Source organism: Tyto alba, unplaced genomic scaffold, assembly GCF_018691265.1.
Source record: "Tyto alba isolate M040663 unplaced genomic scaffold, T.alba_DEE_v4.0 Super-Scaffold_32, whole genome shotgun sequence".
Lineage (NCBI taxonomy): Eukaryota > Metazoa > Chordata > Aves > Strigiformes > Tytonidae > Tyto > Tyto alba.
In genome coordinates this window covers 4,820,101-4,835,144 of record NW_024881307.1, presented here as the reverse complement: position 1 = coordinate 4,835,144, position 15,044 = coordinate 4,820,101, and the positions used below count along the sequence as shown (strand labels likewise).

Genomic DNA, 15,044 nt, shown 5'->3' with positions numbered 1-15,044 from the left:
CATCCCTGATGCGCCCTACTCACACATGACTGCCCTTCCCATGCCCATGTAGGCTTTGGCCTTGCAGCTGATTAGTGACTGCCTAGTGCATTGCATCTGTTCTTTTATGTAACTGGTGATCTCATACTGTTGAAAGATGCATGTGCTAGCAGAGGAATAGAAATTGTTTAGGATGCCTAAACTGGGGAGGAAATGAACAAGAGCACTAGAAGGCAAAAAGGAAAAGACAGATTAAAATCTGGAAATAGTACCTAGGATGCTACAGAATGACCAGCTAATAAGGCAAGATCGTCAGTCAGTCAGACAGATGGTCTGTGAGGTGCCCTTGAGAGGAATCGTAACCGAGGGGGCAGAGCAGCAGCTGCAGCTCAGTTCCTTCTGGCTCTGCCTTGGACTTTCTGTGGGATCGTGTCAAGTAGCTGCTTCTCTTGGTGCTGCTGCTTACCCTCACCTTTAGCCTGTCCTGTTTTCTGGCCTCGGTGCTCCTAAATTCCCGTCTGTTGTCCACCCACAGATTACTCATGTGCGCTACAGAGAGACATTCTCCTGCAGGGCCGCCTCTACCTCTCTGAAAACTGGATCTGCTTTTATAGCAACATCTTCCGTTGGGAGACACTGGTAAGGCTGTCAGACTGCCGCACTGAGCATGTATTTTATGTCAGTATATTTGCTGACATTGCTTTAAAAGCACTCTTGCCGTTGTCTTTCTCATCAGTGTCTCTCTTTACCTGTGTTCTTTTTCTGCCTTCCCCTTTCTGCATGGCTCTGACTGTAGCTGACAGTTCGCTTGAAGGATATCTGCTCGATGACCAAGGAAAAAACAGCACGGCTCATTCCTAATGCCATCCAAGTTTGCACTGACACTGAAAAGGTACATCCTTGAAGCCTCCACCTCTGGGGCCACCCCTCCTGGCTGTCGGGGCAGGGAAATAGAAGTGTGTTGTGGGATCTTTCCAAACTGACTGCTTGTGCTACCTGGAGCCTGGGAGGAAGCACCAAGGGAACAGGGCTGGGTGTGGAGCTTCTGAGACCTTGGGCTGAGCCTGGAGCACACGTAGCTCGTATGTGGGGTGTGGGGCCAGGGAGGAGATCCGGGTTATGTAGTAGCACATCTCTAACAGAACTGTTTCTGTGCTCAGACTCTCTCCCTGGGTGAGGCACGCTCAGTAACTCCGTGAGCTTCAGTCTGTGCCCAAGAACTGAGCAGCTGTGCTGTATGGCTTGCTCAGCCCTCCCGTGAACTGTAGCTGGAAAGCGATCCACACAGGCTCGTCTCTTCTCCTTCCCTTTTTTGGGCCTTTTCTGAACTGATTTTTCTCTCCATCTCTTCCCATTCAGCACTTTTTTACTTCCTTTGGGGCTCGAGACAGGACGTACATGATGATGTTCAGACTCTGGCAGAATGCTCTCCTTGACAAGGTACAGAGCCCAGCACCTCAGTGCTGGGGTGGGATGAAAGGGAGATGGTGAATATATGCAGAAGCATATTACCTGTAACTAATGTATATGCATAAAAAGGTGTAGGGGCAGTAAGCACATGTTTAGGCAGAGCAGGTACATAAGTGCAGGTGCAGTTCTCTCTTTTCACATGGAATTCTCTTTATGTGTAGACCTGTCTTGCACACACAGTAGGTGCCACTTTGCCTCTGCTGAGGTGTGGAAGCATCACGTCTCAGGAAGGACTTTTTTTGAGGTCCATAATTCAAGTGAAACAGCCCAGAAGCGAGCAGTTCAAAATGCAACAAAAATAGCTCATTGCCCAGGCAAACCACTTAGTAAGTCTGTGCTTCAGCAGTGTAGGGTTCAAGATAGGACAGAAAAAGAGCGTGTGTCCAGGATTTTCCAAAACCACGTGAGAACAGTGGTGGGTATGGGGTGCACTGGGTAAGGGGTCAGTGGGTTGGATTTTAAAATAAAGCAGGGATGTGCACCTGCTGTGCCAGAGGCCCCATATATCCTATATTTGATCTGAGTATCTGTTCCACAGTCCATTGAGTATTTCTGGCCTCACTGCATGTAAGACTCATGAACTGATGTTACAGTGCTACCAGCATTCTGAGACATCCTGGCTTGAGTTCGTGCCATACTGGAAGGCTTAAGTAATCAAACACCCAGAATACCCTGTCCCGAAAATCAGGATAGTGTTTAGGATGCAAAAGGATCTCTTTGCATTGGGCAGCTTGTGTTGCTGCCGTATGTTGTAATTTGATCGGCCTTCTGAAGTTCCTAATAAAATTCAGTGCCCTCGGTTTCAAGGTCGAAGCAAACGGGAACTGAGGCGTGGAGTGATAAAGCCAGGAAATGCTTCCAGAGCTCTTTTCCCAGATGTAGGATCCATGCCTGGCAGGAGAGAGGGAGAAAGAACCCGGTCCATTTTTCCCGATAAGACATGTAGATTAGAGTGCATGTGGGAAGAAGGTGAAACAGACCTTTTCTGGATAAAAGTTTCTTACTACAGGCTTTTTCCCATGCTTCTGATTGCTACTTTTGGGAGCTAGATTAAAAATCTCCTGCCTTATCCCATGCAGTAACTATGGGAAGAAGTTCAAGCCAGCAACTCGGAGAAAGTTCACTAGATTTGTTTTCCCTCATTACCAAGAAATCTCTGTCATTGGTCATAAATTTCTCATGGGTAAAAATCCAATCCCTTTCATCCCTGTACCACATATTTAAATGACAAGTTCTCCTGCCCTGTTTCTTAAGAACTTCAGAATGCGGTCATATGGTGATCAACTGACTTGCAGCCCTAAAAAGCTGGGCTTTCGTGAACGGCCTTGGTAATTAATTTTCTCTTTTTAACTGGAAGTGTATATAAGCTTTTCACAATAGTATCTGGTGAGACAAACTCTTTTTAAGTTGCAACAGGAAATGTTTTTCTTTGTTGCTGTTTTAGATTGTTTTCCCTGCAGCTGTAATTCTGTAGGCAGCTTTAATTTAAACAAAGTTGGAGGGGAAGAAACCTCATGAGGCTTTGGGGTTTGGTGTAGTAGGAGACATTAAATGGAGACATAGCAGAAGAGGCAGGGAAAACGTGTGGAGGGAAGTGTGGGTTTACTGCTTACATTATTACATGCACGGCATTATAGTAGCGGGAAATCTCATTTTGTGTGCTGCTCTGGGTGTAGCCTCACGCTGGCGTTCTGTCAGTCTTAAGTAACATGAGATTGTGGCATGGAAAAATAACAAAGTCAGATTTTAGGGCACAACCTGGGCTGATGGTGAGGGCTTACTTGGCCTGAGGGCCTCTTTCTGCTTGATGGGGGCACTCTCTAAGCCAGCTTGGCCTAATGATATCAGGGTATATACGCCCGCAGCCCTTGGCCAGCACGGAGCTGGGCCAGCCTGCCAGTAACACACAGTCCACCTTGCAGCATCACTGGAATTCAGAAGAGGTGAGCCCGTCCAGAGGCTCTCGCCTCCCACCTGCTGCTCTGTCAGAATCTCTTACTCCTACTTTCAGGGCAAAGAATGTAATACTCCTGACAAGGGTTGTTCCAAAACTTCATTATTTTTATTTTATTCTGAGGTGAAAATGTATGCTGTTGTCTGTTCCCCCTTTTAGCCTCTCTGTCCAAAGGAGCTCTGGCACTTTGTCCACCAGTGTTATGGGAATGAGCTGGGTCTGACCAGTGATGATGAAGACTACGTGCCTCCTGATGATGACTTCAACACAATGGGGTGAGTGAGGAGGAGTACAATCTGCCTGTGATGAAGAAAAGATGGCCTCAGGAAAGCAGGAGTCCTGATACATTGCATACCTCTAACTGCTGACCGTCCCTGGTGAGAGATTCTGGGTTCTGGTCAGATGTTTGCCCTTAAAAGTGTAATGTCTAAAATGCGGAGAGCGTACCATTTCCTCATGGAAGTTGGTAGGGACTGAAATGCCTGCCTTTCTCCTTGCTGGGCTAGATGAGCAGTTCTGTACATGCCAAAGCATCTACAGGCCAGTCAGCATGTTGCATGGTCAGACAGTGCTGCATAGAAACACTTGAAAAGTTTGGGCTTGATCTTCCTTGCACTGAGCCATTTCTGCTTCCGGTCAGACTGGAAACTTCATAGAAGTATTCTTACTTGCTCTGTGTGTCCAGTTGTAGCTGTACTGAGAGGTGTAAACATAAAAACCTGTGTTCTCTGTGGCGTCTCAGCTACTGTGAAGAAATCCCTGTGGAAGAGAATGAAGTCAACGATAGCTCCTCAAAAAGCAGCATGGAGGCCAAGCCAGAAGCTAGCCCTCAGCTGCCAAAGAAATCTGTCACTGCCAGCACGTTGACATCTACGGGAAGCAGTGAAGCGCCAGCCTCGGTAAGTGTCCTTCCTCCGTGGCAGTGGGAGCAGTAATCCTTTTCTCTGGGATCCACCTGGTCGTCCCTGCATGTACGAGGTAACCGTTTACCCTGCAGCTCCTCTTCCACTGCAGCTGACCTCAGTCCTCGAGTCAGCGATATCTGTGAGCATGGGGTTTGGCCATGAAAAAATGAGCAAAGCGTGCCTGTCCTAAAAGCCAGCAAACCGGGACTCTCAGCAGCAAGTGCATTTTTCTTTCTATACTTTTAGATGAAAAGAAATGGAGTGTTGGAGATAAAAGTGTTATGATTTCTTTTCAGCCTTCAATTATTCCCTAGGAAACAGCGTGTGCCCTTGTAGTATTACAGCAGAGCACACCTTGTTTAGATATAACTTCAGATTTTCCTAGCTGTATGGGGCTTGTTTGGGAGCAAAACCAGTGTTGTTTGTGTGCTTTTCTGAGCAAAGATAAAGTCTCGGGTATGTGGTTCTTTGAGAGGAGGTGATTTAATATGTCCATGTGTGTTACCAACACTGTATGGTACCTTCCTCCTCTCTTTGTTATTTAATTTCCAGACATGTCAAGGTCAAATGTTCAAAAGTATGAAAATTGGCCTGTAGATGTAAAGTTTTCAGCAATAAACCCCAGTTTCCAGGTGCTGATCTTGCCTTCGTTATGCTCTCCTTGCTGCAGTTTGATGGAGTGCTACCAGAAGAGGAGGAGGCAGTGGTGGAGAGTCCTGTGGAAAAAGACATTGGCATTGCAAATATCATGGGAGAGAAGATAGAGATCATCAGCCCCGTGAACTCCCCTTCCCTAGACTTCAATGACAATGAAGACATTCCCACTGAGCTCAGTGACTCGTCAGAGACCCATGATGAAGGTATGCGGGGAAGGGCCATTCCACTGGTGGTGTTTTCAGCCTTCTCCCATCCTCTCCAGTGAGGGACTGGAGCGGCAAATACTGAATCCCTTTTCTGGACCCTAAGAGTTCAGAAGATGCAAAGAATTCCCATCCTGGGCCGCAGAAGGAAAATGCGTGGGGTATTTGGAAGGGTGTCCCTAAAATAATCTCTGTAGTTATTTACCCTTTCTGACATTCCAACTGTTGTCCTGGGATCAGAGGAGGAAAAGGGTTAGAAGTGCCTCCTTTGGGTTCCTTCTTCACAAAGTAAAATACTAAGGTCCTGGTACGGTGAAAGCACAGCCTCTGATGTTGGTGTGGGGGATCGTGGCTGAGGCTTGCAGGTCTGTTTCCTCTCAGGGGAAGTCCAAGCCTTTTACGAGGATCTGAACGGCCGTCAGTATGTGAATGAAGTGTTCAACTTCAGCGTGGACAAGCTGTATGACTTGCTTTTCACGGACTCCCAGTTCCAGAGGGACTTCATGGAGCAGCGCCGGTTCTCTGGTAAGCTGCTGGTGGCGGAGGCCGCGCTCCCTGCGAGGTAGAGCGGCCTGTCCCGAAAAAAGGTCTCAGTGCACGCTGTGGAGGTGCTTTGTCTGATGATAGAGGGTTTGGGTAATATTCTGAGCAGACCTTGGGACAGCTGTAGTCTGTACTGACACTAATGAAAAGCAGGCAGAGCCAGCCTTGGTTGGCTATCGAGTTTTATTTTCTAAGCGCTAGATCTAAGTTTGTGGAAGAAGCAGCCTCTTCTATTTTTTTAACATCGGCTAAGGCCTGATCCTGTGTTCAAGGCTTAACAGTGTGAGCAAAAAACTCCTCTAGCTCCATACCAGATATTGGCACGGACTCTGCAGTGTGTCCCTTGGCATTCTGTAGTCCTCCTTTTCCTGTAACTGTAGGTTTGCTGAAGAAGACACGTCCCCAGCCTCTCCACCTTTCCCTGCAATTGAAAGAGGGCAATAATATTCACAATTAGTACAGGAGATGTTTCTTTCACACTCAGTTGAGCTCTAGTGCTTCTGCAGGCAAGCTCTCCAAGGGGAAGGAAATGCTGTCCTGAGCATGGTTATAAGGTTATGCCTTTCCCTAGGAAACTGCCCCGAGATCCCTCTCCAATTACTTGAATGGAATATTGTTTTGTCCTCTCAGATATTATCTTCCATCCCTGGAAGAAGGAAGAAAATGGCAATCAGACCAGAGTGATCTTGTATACCATTACCCTCACCAACCCTCTGGCCCCCAAAACTGCCACTGTCACTGAGACGCAGGTATGTGCAAGGGGAGCAGGGGTGTAATGCTTTGTAGAAACAGATCTGTGATTTATTTTCTTGTCTTGGGCATGCTGCTTTGAATGTTTTCATTCTCCCTGCTCATTTTCCTTTACACATTTTTCTTGTATTAACTTGCTACCCAATATTGCTGCAAATGTGAATAGCTAATCTTACCCTCGCGCTGGACTGCATTGCAAGGAAAGGACCATAAATTATCCAGCAAAAGCAGATGAGTTTGTAAACAAGCCAGCACATTCTAACAATTGTGTTTGTGACCCAGACTGGCATTTTTTTGAGCTGCAGTCAGTCCAGCAGATGTTATTCATGAGCAGGGCACAAGAAAGTCAGATACTGTCTGGCCAGTTCCTTCTCACAGCTTTACACAGAGATATCCAGGCTTTTCTGTAACTGGTGAGGGGAGCATCTGCAACGCACTGGGAAGAGCTAGGCTGGCTGTATCTAGTAGGGGCTGCAGCTAGAGAGGGAGGAAAAGCCTCCTTCTGTCTCCAGAGATATGTCAAGTGGCCAAAGGTACATACTGAGCGCTAGCTTGAGGGAGTACGAAGAGGGAGCCAAGAAAAGATGGGTTGTCCGAGCATTACGTTTCAGGGAGAGGAGAATCTTAGCAGCAAGGCATAGCTTGTAGGGATGGGATGAATTGTGCTGTTCGGAAGCAGAGACCGTGTGCATTGAAGATAAAGAGCAGGAGAGCAAAGGGATGGACAAAAGGAACAATACACTTTCAGGCAAGCAAGGACGTGGCCTATTTTATTCTGAGCTTGGGGTCAGCCACCGAGGTGCACTTCGCTGTGTCCTCGCTGCAGAGGTAAGTGGAAATAGTCTGTAAGAAAAGCCAAACTTTTGCATATGCATCTGCAGTTAACTGTGACTGTCCCCTTTGTGAGGTTTGTTGTGGGGCAAAGGAAGAAGCAGATCAGAAGCGCTTAAAAGAAGTAGTTGATGTGTTTTTACAGTGTTTAGAATCACAGAATAATTTACACCAGAAAGGACCCCTGCTCAAAGCAGGACCACCTCTGATTTTAGATCAGGTTGCTCCCTGAGAGGCCAGACATGAGTTTAATGAGGAGAGGTAACACTGGCAAAGGTCCCGGAGTCCTCACATGGCAGTGTACGTATCTACGTCTCTGATTCAAAATGCTGGAGGTTGAGCTGCTGGAGCTGAATGTCCCTTTTGAAATGTGTCCTTGGGAAGCATCTGAGTGAAACACTTGGTTTCCTCGAGGATGCCTTCCCTGAAAGGTGAGCTGTTCACAGATAAATCGCAGGGGTGGGGCTTGGGTGCGGTCTCCTATTGGTGGCAGAGCTGTTTTTGTACAGTGCTGGTGAAGGTGCCGATCTATCAAAGCCATGTTCTAACCAGACTGACAGTTGCCTTGCGTGCTGTCTTTTATGCAGACAATGTACAAAGCCAGCCAGGAAAGCGAGTGCTATGTCATAGATGCAGAGGTGCTAACTCACGACGTCCCCTACCATGATTATTTCTACACCATTAACCGCTACACGTTGACTCGTGTTGCCAGAAACAAAAGCCGACTCAGGTACGCTTCTTGTGGGATCAAGAGCTTTACTGATGACCAGAAGTCATCTTTGGGTGGGAGTTCTGCTCTTGGGTGTGTTAGACGGGGGTGGGAGAACTAAGTCTTAGTTCTCTGTCCTGTTGCCAGAACACTCCTCTATCACCAAGAGTTGCCACAGGGGCAGCTGCCTGCTGTGGTGACATCGGGCAAACAATAGACCCGATGCAGAGGAATTACAGCTGCGTCAGGGAGAGGATTTACAGACTTTTCTTGCTCCCTTCTTGGGAGCTCTGGTTTCTACATGTGATAAGCAACAGGACATCCTTCCAGGGACCGTGTCTCTCAGATGTGCTCAGGGGAGCAAGCAGAGGAATTTGGTACCAGGCAAAGCAGTAGGCTTTTGTGTTTGACTCCAATAAGTAATCTAAATATCTTCCTGCCACATGGCTGAAGGTCACGGGAGACCTCTTGGGGAGGCTGTCTTGAGGCCTTCCTGACAAAGCCTTTGGAAGGGCTCTTCGTGCAATGCTTCTCCTCAAGAAGCACGAAGGGCTGAGACCGCTCCAGAATAACAGTGTGCATGACTATTTCTCCTATTTGTGTTGACATCACCCCCGGGAAGCAAAATCAGGAGAATGACTTTCCTTTTTTCACATAGGGTTTCCACAGAGCTACGTTACAGGAAACAGCCTTGGGGGCTGGTGAAATCCTTCATTGAGAAGAATTTTTGGAGCGGCCTCGAAGATTATTTCCGTCATTTGGGTAAGAATGGCAATGACTGGAGCTGCAGTAATGAGCCACGAACAGTGGCCCCATCCATAGTTTATCCCTGCCTCCCTGCAAGCGGGGAGCGTGGTACCTGCTGCCAGCCTACTGGGGATCAGACCTTGGAGCGGCTTAGGAAGGGGGCCAGCCAAAGTTATTACCACAGCATTGGTAGCACTTGCTGGAATTAATCAGCTCATGAAATGCCCAGCAGCTGTGCCATCAGAGGGCTTAACTCTCTCTCTCTCTGTGAGGCCAGTGCCGCTTCGATGAAACGCTTTCCCTTGCTGTCTTTGCAGAGAGTGAACTGACCAAAACCGAGAGCACGTACCTGGCTGAGGTCCACAGACAATCCCCCAAAGAGAAAGTGAGCAAGCAATCGACCGTGCGCCGGAGGAAACGGGCCCATGCCCATCTGCGGGTGCCACACTTGGAGGAGGTGCTGAGTCCCGTCACCACCCCCACGGATGAGGAGGTTGCACATCGAATCAAGCACGTGGCAGGTAAGGAGCTGCAGACGCCTCACGCTTGGGGACGGAGAGCTGGGTACCTCCGGAGAAGAAGTGGAGCCTTGCTTGCGGAAGGTTAATAGGAAGAGGGGCCAGGGCTTTCCAGGGCAGGGAGGATTTGTTCTGATTGAGTGAGACAGAGGGGTGGGTAGAGGAAGAAGGGTTGCCCTCCCCATCGGACAGCAGTTCCCAGCCTAAACACATGTGTTCCCTCAGGTTCCACTCAGACACGGCACGTCCCTGAGGAGAGCCCCAGCGGCTTCCACCTGCAGAGTGTCTCCAAGCTGCTCCTTGTCATCAGTTTTGTGTAAGTGATTTTTTTTTTTGCTCTCCTTCACAGGCAGACTTTAACAACTTCAGTCCTTCCATGTTTCTGGTGTTCTGCGCTCCCCTGTGCCAGCTCTTCCTCTCTCATACTCCTCTCTGGCCCCAAACTTGGCACAGCACAGAGGAGAGATATTTCTGCAAAGAAAGGGTGGAAACATGTGAAGCAAGAGCGATTGGCATGATTTCAGTAGCCCAGCAGCAAGAACTGCGTTTGGTTTCGGTCCCTTTCCTGCCAGCACCTTTCACAGTCTTGGACTTGGCTGGATGTGCACTCAGTGGGCTGGGTATGGGCCGCTCCTGTCCCTGGGGCTCAGGCTTTATGCCTAAACCCAGGTGTATTTACTGTTTCGTCGCCTCTTGGGCTGGCGGTAGCTTTCATGTGTTCGTGCTGCAGCGGCTGGTGGGCAGGTGCTGTGAAGCGGTGCAGTCTGAAGGAGCAATCCAGGCAGGGCAGGTTTTTTAATCACTTGTGGAAACGAAGCATCCTGTTAATCCCGGAGGAGGAGCAGAATTTGGGCTCGCTCTTTTTTTAAGTTCCACCCACCTTTTAGTGAGGTGGGAAGAAGCTGATTTATCAACTGAGGTTACTTTTCAAATTGAGCTCCTTTCTGCATTTCCTTTTCCCACTGGGGATAAACACTGCAGAGGTCTGCAGCAGCAACCCAGCTAGTTGCTGTAATGGTAAGTAAGGTAATATAAAGTAACGTAATGATGAGAAGATAGCCTTGTGCTGCTTCTCTGTCTAGATGGGTGAGATGCAATTAAGGCTTTGGGTAGGAAGGCACAAAAGCTTTACGACTATCTCTCCTGACAGGCTACTAGCTTAGCTTAGCGCGGTCAGAGCGCCCTCCGTAATGTTTTCAGAATACTCTTCTGGCCACTTGCCATCCTCCTGACTGAACTGGGTGATAGTGGGCCATTCTTCCAGCAAAATAGCTGCACTATTCAGAGACAGGCACGAGCATGTTATTTTGGAATCCCTTCCCTGAGCATGGCTGACCGGAGGAGCGCAAATGCCCACGCGTGGTGGGGAGGGACGAGAGGGAGCGGTACAGGGCCTGGTGAAAGTGCTGGCCCCAGCGCCGGGCGCGGCAGGAGGGGTAAGGCTGGAGGGGTGCAGGCAGCAACATGCAGTTCTGTGTCAGACTGTGCCCTGCACGGGCCTGCTCGGGGCTTGGCCGCAGGAGCCGCACACAGCTCGTGTTTTGCCAATAGTTGCAGGCGCACGGTTAGCTGTCTGTCTTTCTTGCCTCTCTTCCCACTGTGCCCTTCTTCCCCCCTCCCCCTGCATCTATCTTCTGCATCGCCTGTGAGCCTTCTCAGCTCAGCACAGTTTCTCCTGTTCTGTGTTAGTCCGTTTCTAACCTGCAGCTACTCCGTCTTTTCTCTTCCCTGCTCCCATTAGGATCTGTTTCAGGTACTGTCTGGCTCTTTTTTTACCTCTTTACGCTCCCCTTCCCTTTCTCTGCATTCAGCACATTCCCTCATCTAACCTGTTCTGTCTGATCTGTCACTCCTGTCTTTCTCTCTGTTTGTCCTCCTCACTCGCACATTCCTCCCATGAGGTGAAGTTTTGGGTTCTGATCACCTGGCCCTTACTCAGATTAAATTTCCACTCACATACAGCGTGGACCTGGGCCCCAGACACCTTCTTTAAAGCCTTGGGTGTTTTCCCAGGTGCTAGGAAGTGCTCCCAGTGAACCAACCGTTTTCTTTATTTCCAGTCTGGTGCTGCTGGTCATTCTCAATATGATGCTGTTCTACAAACTCTGGATGTTGGAATATACAACGCAGACGCTCACGGCATGGCAGGGTTTGCGGCTACAGGAGAGGTACTGTCACAGCTGCTTTGTCTTTGCCTCTTCTTGCATGATCCCTATGGATGTTGGAGGCTTTCCCAAAATGCCAAAGCTTAGGGCTGTCTTGCAGATCTCTTCATTTTTGTGTAAAACAGATGAAGCAGGTAGGTAGCTGTGGGGCCATCAGCATTTCCAGATCTGACACTGCTGAACAGCAGCTGCAGCAGAAAACAGTGAGTCAAGGCAACCCCTGCTTCTTCCCAGCACCCCGTGTAACAGAGGATGCTCTACGAATACATGTTTTGCAATCTTGGGCCAAGGTTGTTACCTCCCCTCTTTTGATGGCTAAACTTCCCTCTGCATGAAAAGCAGTGTCTTAGAAAGGAACCCTTTGTACTCAGAGGAGAATTTGGGCCTGTGAAACGCAATCAACTGTTAGGTAAGTGTTTTGGAAGGTGTGAGTCCAGATCTCAGCAAGCTGTTAAAGCGTGGGAGGCAGAGACACATCACTAGGAGGACACAGGGTGTTTCTTACTGACCTAAGTGGTCCTTGGCAGTGCAGTGTCATTGCAGATTGACTCGGTTTCTTTAATAATCGGTAGTGTGGAACCGTGTCCAAGGCTTTTTGGACACCTTATTTCAGTACAGTGTCCACCTGGTGTGTGCGGAGAGGTGTAGAGCTCCAGGCTGCATGGCAGCACTCCCCCCTTTCCTTCAGCAGAAAGCGTGCCGACAGCCTGCGACCAGAGTGAATTTATCGTTGGGACCAGTCTTTAGTATACAGACTGGCTCCCCCGTTTTGTCTAGGGTCAGAGCTGGACCTGCCACTCTCCAGTTCCTGGGATGAACTCCAAAGCACCTTTTTGATGGCATTTACAGGGGTGACCTGATGTTCCGTAGTTATTTTTTTATGACAGCCAGCAATTTTATGTTTTGAATTCCTTCTGGCATTTTTAGGTGAATGCTTTTTTTTAAAATATATATATATATTAAAAAAAGTGGTGAATGCCTTATATATATATTTATATATATATAAAAATAAGTGCTAGGTATCATGCCTGAAGTAGTCTCTCCTCTACTTCCAGAGGTTAAGAACATGTCAAGTCCACTTTGCTAAGGTGTTTTTGCCCCTTTTCTGGCTGTAGCTTTGCGTAGTCACAGTTGCTCCCTTGCTAAATGGGGTTTGACTTCAAGCAGCCCGAGCCATGTGCTAGTGTTGTGATGACTTTTTTGCATTATTTGTCTCATGTTTTAGGGCCTTTCTCCTCAGTAGGGAAGGGAATTATTATTTTCTCCGTAATAGCCCAGCTACTTTCCCATGGATAGATACATTAAGTGATTTTGCCTGCTTCAGCTTTCTCTGGCACCCTGGGTATTTATTTGGACCACTGCAATATAGTATTTATGTATAAGACTGGCATAGGCTATTTATATGCTTCTTGTAATGTGCATGTAGTACTGGAATTATAGGGGTGGCTCAATTCCCCCCCTCCCCTGCACAGGTAACTCCATTGTGTTGCAGCCGTGCTTGCTGTAGAAGTGGACTGAACCCATCAGCTGGGGCAAAGGCCGGGTGTGCTCAGAAACATTCAGTTTGAGGCTCTCAATACATTTTTTTCCATAACTGGTTCTACTGAGACTTCAGTTCTCTGTGGGCAGGGGCAGTCAGCAGTCCCCCAAGCTAAGTGTACCAGTCTTAAATAGCAGCCTCTCCACTCAGACAGGGAAAGCAGTTTTTATTGTTACCAGAGTGTTACTTATTAGAGACCAGGATTATCGAGCATGAAGAGTGGGTCCATTTTTTGACTTGTGTTGTTTTTTTTATTGTCATGCTTGGTTAACATCCCTGTGTTTTATCTCCAGGTCTGGAGCCAGCTGAGCAGGGCAGATGCAAGCATCCAAGGCGCTGGTGGGAGGATCACAGGCACTCGGGCCTGTGCCAGGGGTGAGCCTGGCGAGGAGGGCGAGCTTGGCTGGGCCAAAACCAGGATAAATCTCAGTTGAGGAGCAGAGTCAAGGCAGGGGTGTGGCAGCAGCAGCCCAATCTGCCAGTTTGCTAAGGTAGGAGGGGAACAAGTTGGACTATTAGGAGAAAGGAGGAACTTACCCAAGAAGTGAGTTCTAGCTGCAGAGGAGCTCTCGCTAACGCGGGGTCTTCCATAAAGGCTTTGAAAGTCTTCAGGGTAGCCTGAGAGGAGGGATTCAGCTACGTTAGAAAGTAACAAAGCCCGGAGAGGTAAGCAGCAGAGGAAGCAGGAAAGGCTTCTGGCTATGTTAGAAAGCAGCATGACTTAGCTATCTTTTCTGGGGGCATGCAAAAGTGGAGCCATACCTCTCAGGAGAGGTGGGCAGAGCGGAGTGCTGCTGCTGCTGCGGTGCCTTCCTGCTGACGCCAACTGCCCTGACTGCTCCTAGCCGCTGCGCTCGACGGAGATCGATCCTGGCCTTGGCGCAGCCAGAGCTCCCCCTCCTCGCCAGGCTCAGCGCTGGCACGTGCCGAGGCCCTGAGCGGCTCCTCCCAGCACCGCCCGCCTCTGCCCCGCGCAGCAGCCTCCAGCCCTGCTCTGGAGGATTCATCGGGCCTGAAACCTACGCTTACCTGCCATTAAAAAGAGAGCCAGTGCTGCTATTGCTCCTCATAAAGAGAAAGCCTTGTATTAGATAAAGACTGGCACAGCATGTCTAGAAGAAACAAACCAAACTGGACGGGGCTACCTGTCCCATGTTGCGCTGCATTGTTCCCTGTCCTCGGCCACCGTGCCCTCTGCCAGCATCCACGTCTCCCAGGCACTGAGAGCACGCTGCCTTCGGTTCCACCCACACTACAACTTCTGCAAAAGACACAGCTTTCTTTGCTATTGCTTACTTAACTACCACAGTTAAGTCAGAGTTGTGTTAGTATCCAGTTTGGGAAGATACTAAGCATTTGTGTAACGTGTACGTGCACTTGTGCTCAAGAAAACCCGCCCCTTTAGGGTGAAAAGATTAGACAGAAACTGGCACAATGTACACCTTCCCCCCGTCCGCTTTGGTCCCCCTTGACTTCAGTTCCCCAAGATTCACTCTTGCTCATATTCTGCCTGACAGGTTGCCCCAGTCTCAGACAGAGTGGGCCCAGTTACTAGAATCTCAGCAGAAGTATCATGACTCGGAGCTCCAAAAATGGCGTGAGATCATCAAATCCTCAGTGATGCTTCTAGACCAGGTGAGACCGCGCGGCCGGTCAGCGCTGTGACTAGAGGGTCACCACGTCCTTCCAGCCACCCGCCCGCAATCCTTCAGCCTTACCTGGTTCCACCGTGGCCCGTCAGGCACCTCACCCCCGCTACCGTCTCCCTTTAGATCGATCTTCTGACGGAGTGGTGGGCAGCAGGGCCCAAGGGCTATTTGCGGGATACGGCAGCTTCTCTGTCACCTCACGGGTCCACACGCAGCAAGGAGAGAATTCTGCAGGGCCAAAAACCTTATATTAACCCATCTTGTATCTAGTTTCTGGCCATCCCAGTTTGGAAAGCAAACTTTTTTTACCTCAACCTTGGATTCATACAGAGAGCTTGGAGGGATGAAGGGGGCACGCTCTGCGTGGGCCATTAATAGCACCAAGCCAGGGGTTTTGGTACCTGCTGCCTAAAGAGCCGGTTGT

The 15,044-nt window shown here is 49.0% G+C and overlaps 1 protein-coding gene across 18 annotated transcripts in view; it reads left to right on the top strand.

Moving 5' to 3' along the window:
* Positions 1–15,044, top strand: part of GRAMD1B (GRAM domain containing 1B) — a 147,739-nt gene that overhangs the window by 123,874 nt on the left and 8,821 nt on the right. For 16 of the 18 annotated variants that reach the window (XM_042800692.1, XM_042800690.1, XM_032993030.2 and 13 more), the window contains 15 exons: positions 515–618; positions 776–871; positions 1,339–1,419; positions 3,563–3,678; positions 4,146–4,302; positions 4,979–5,168; positions 5,550–5,693; positions 6,342–6,460; positions 7,880–8,022; positions 8,660–8,763; positions 9,066–9,269; positions 9,492–9,582; positions 11,008–11,019; positions 11,327–11,434; positions 14,489–14,606. In XM_042800692.1, the coding sequence (XP_042656626.1) occupies positions 515–618; positions 776–871; positions 1,339–1,419; positions 3,563–3,678; positions 4,146–4,302; positions 4,979–5,168; positions 5,550–5,693; positions 6,342–6,460; positions 7,880–8,022; positions 8,660–8,763; positions 9,066–9,269; positions 9,492–9,582; positions 11,008–11,019; positions 11,327–11,434; positions 14,489–14,606 (1,787 nt within the window). The remainder of the gene's footprint in view (positions 1–514; positions 619–775; positions 872–1,338; positions 1,420–3,562; positions 3,679–4,145; positions 4,303–4,978; positions 5,169–5,549; positions 5,694–6,341; positions 6,461–7,879; positions 8,023–8,659; positions 8,764–9,065; positions 9,270–9,491; positions 9,583–11,007; positions 11,020–11,326; positions 11,435–14,488; positions 14,607–15,044) is intronic. The other 2 variants (XR_006166059.1, XM_032993031.2) reach the window with 1 other exon arrangement.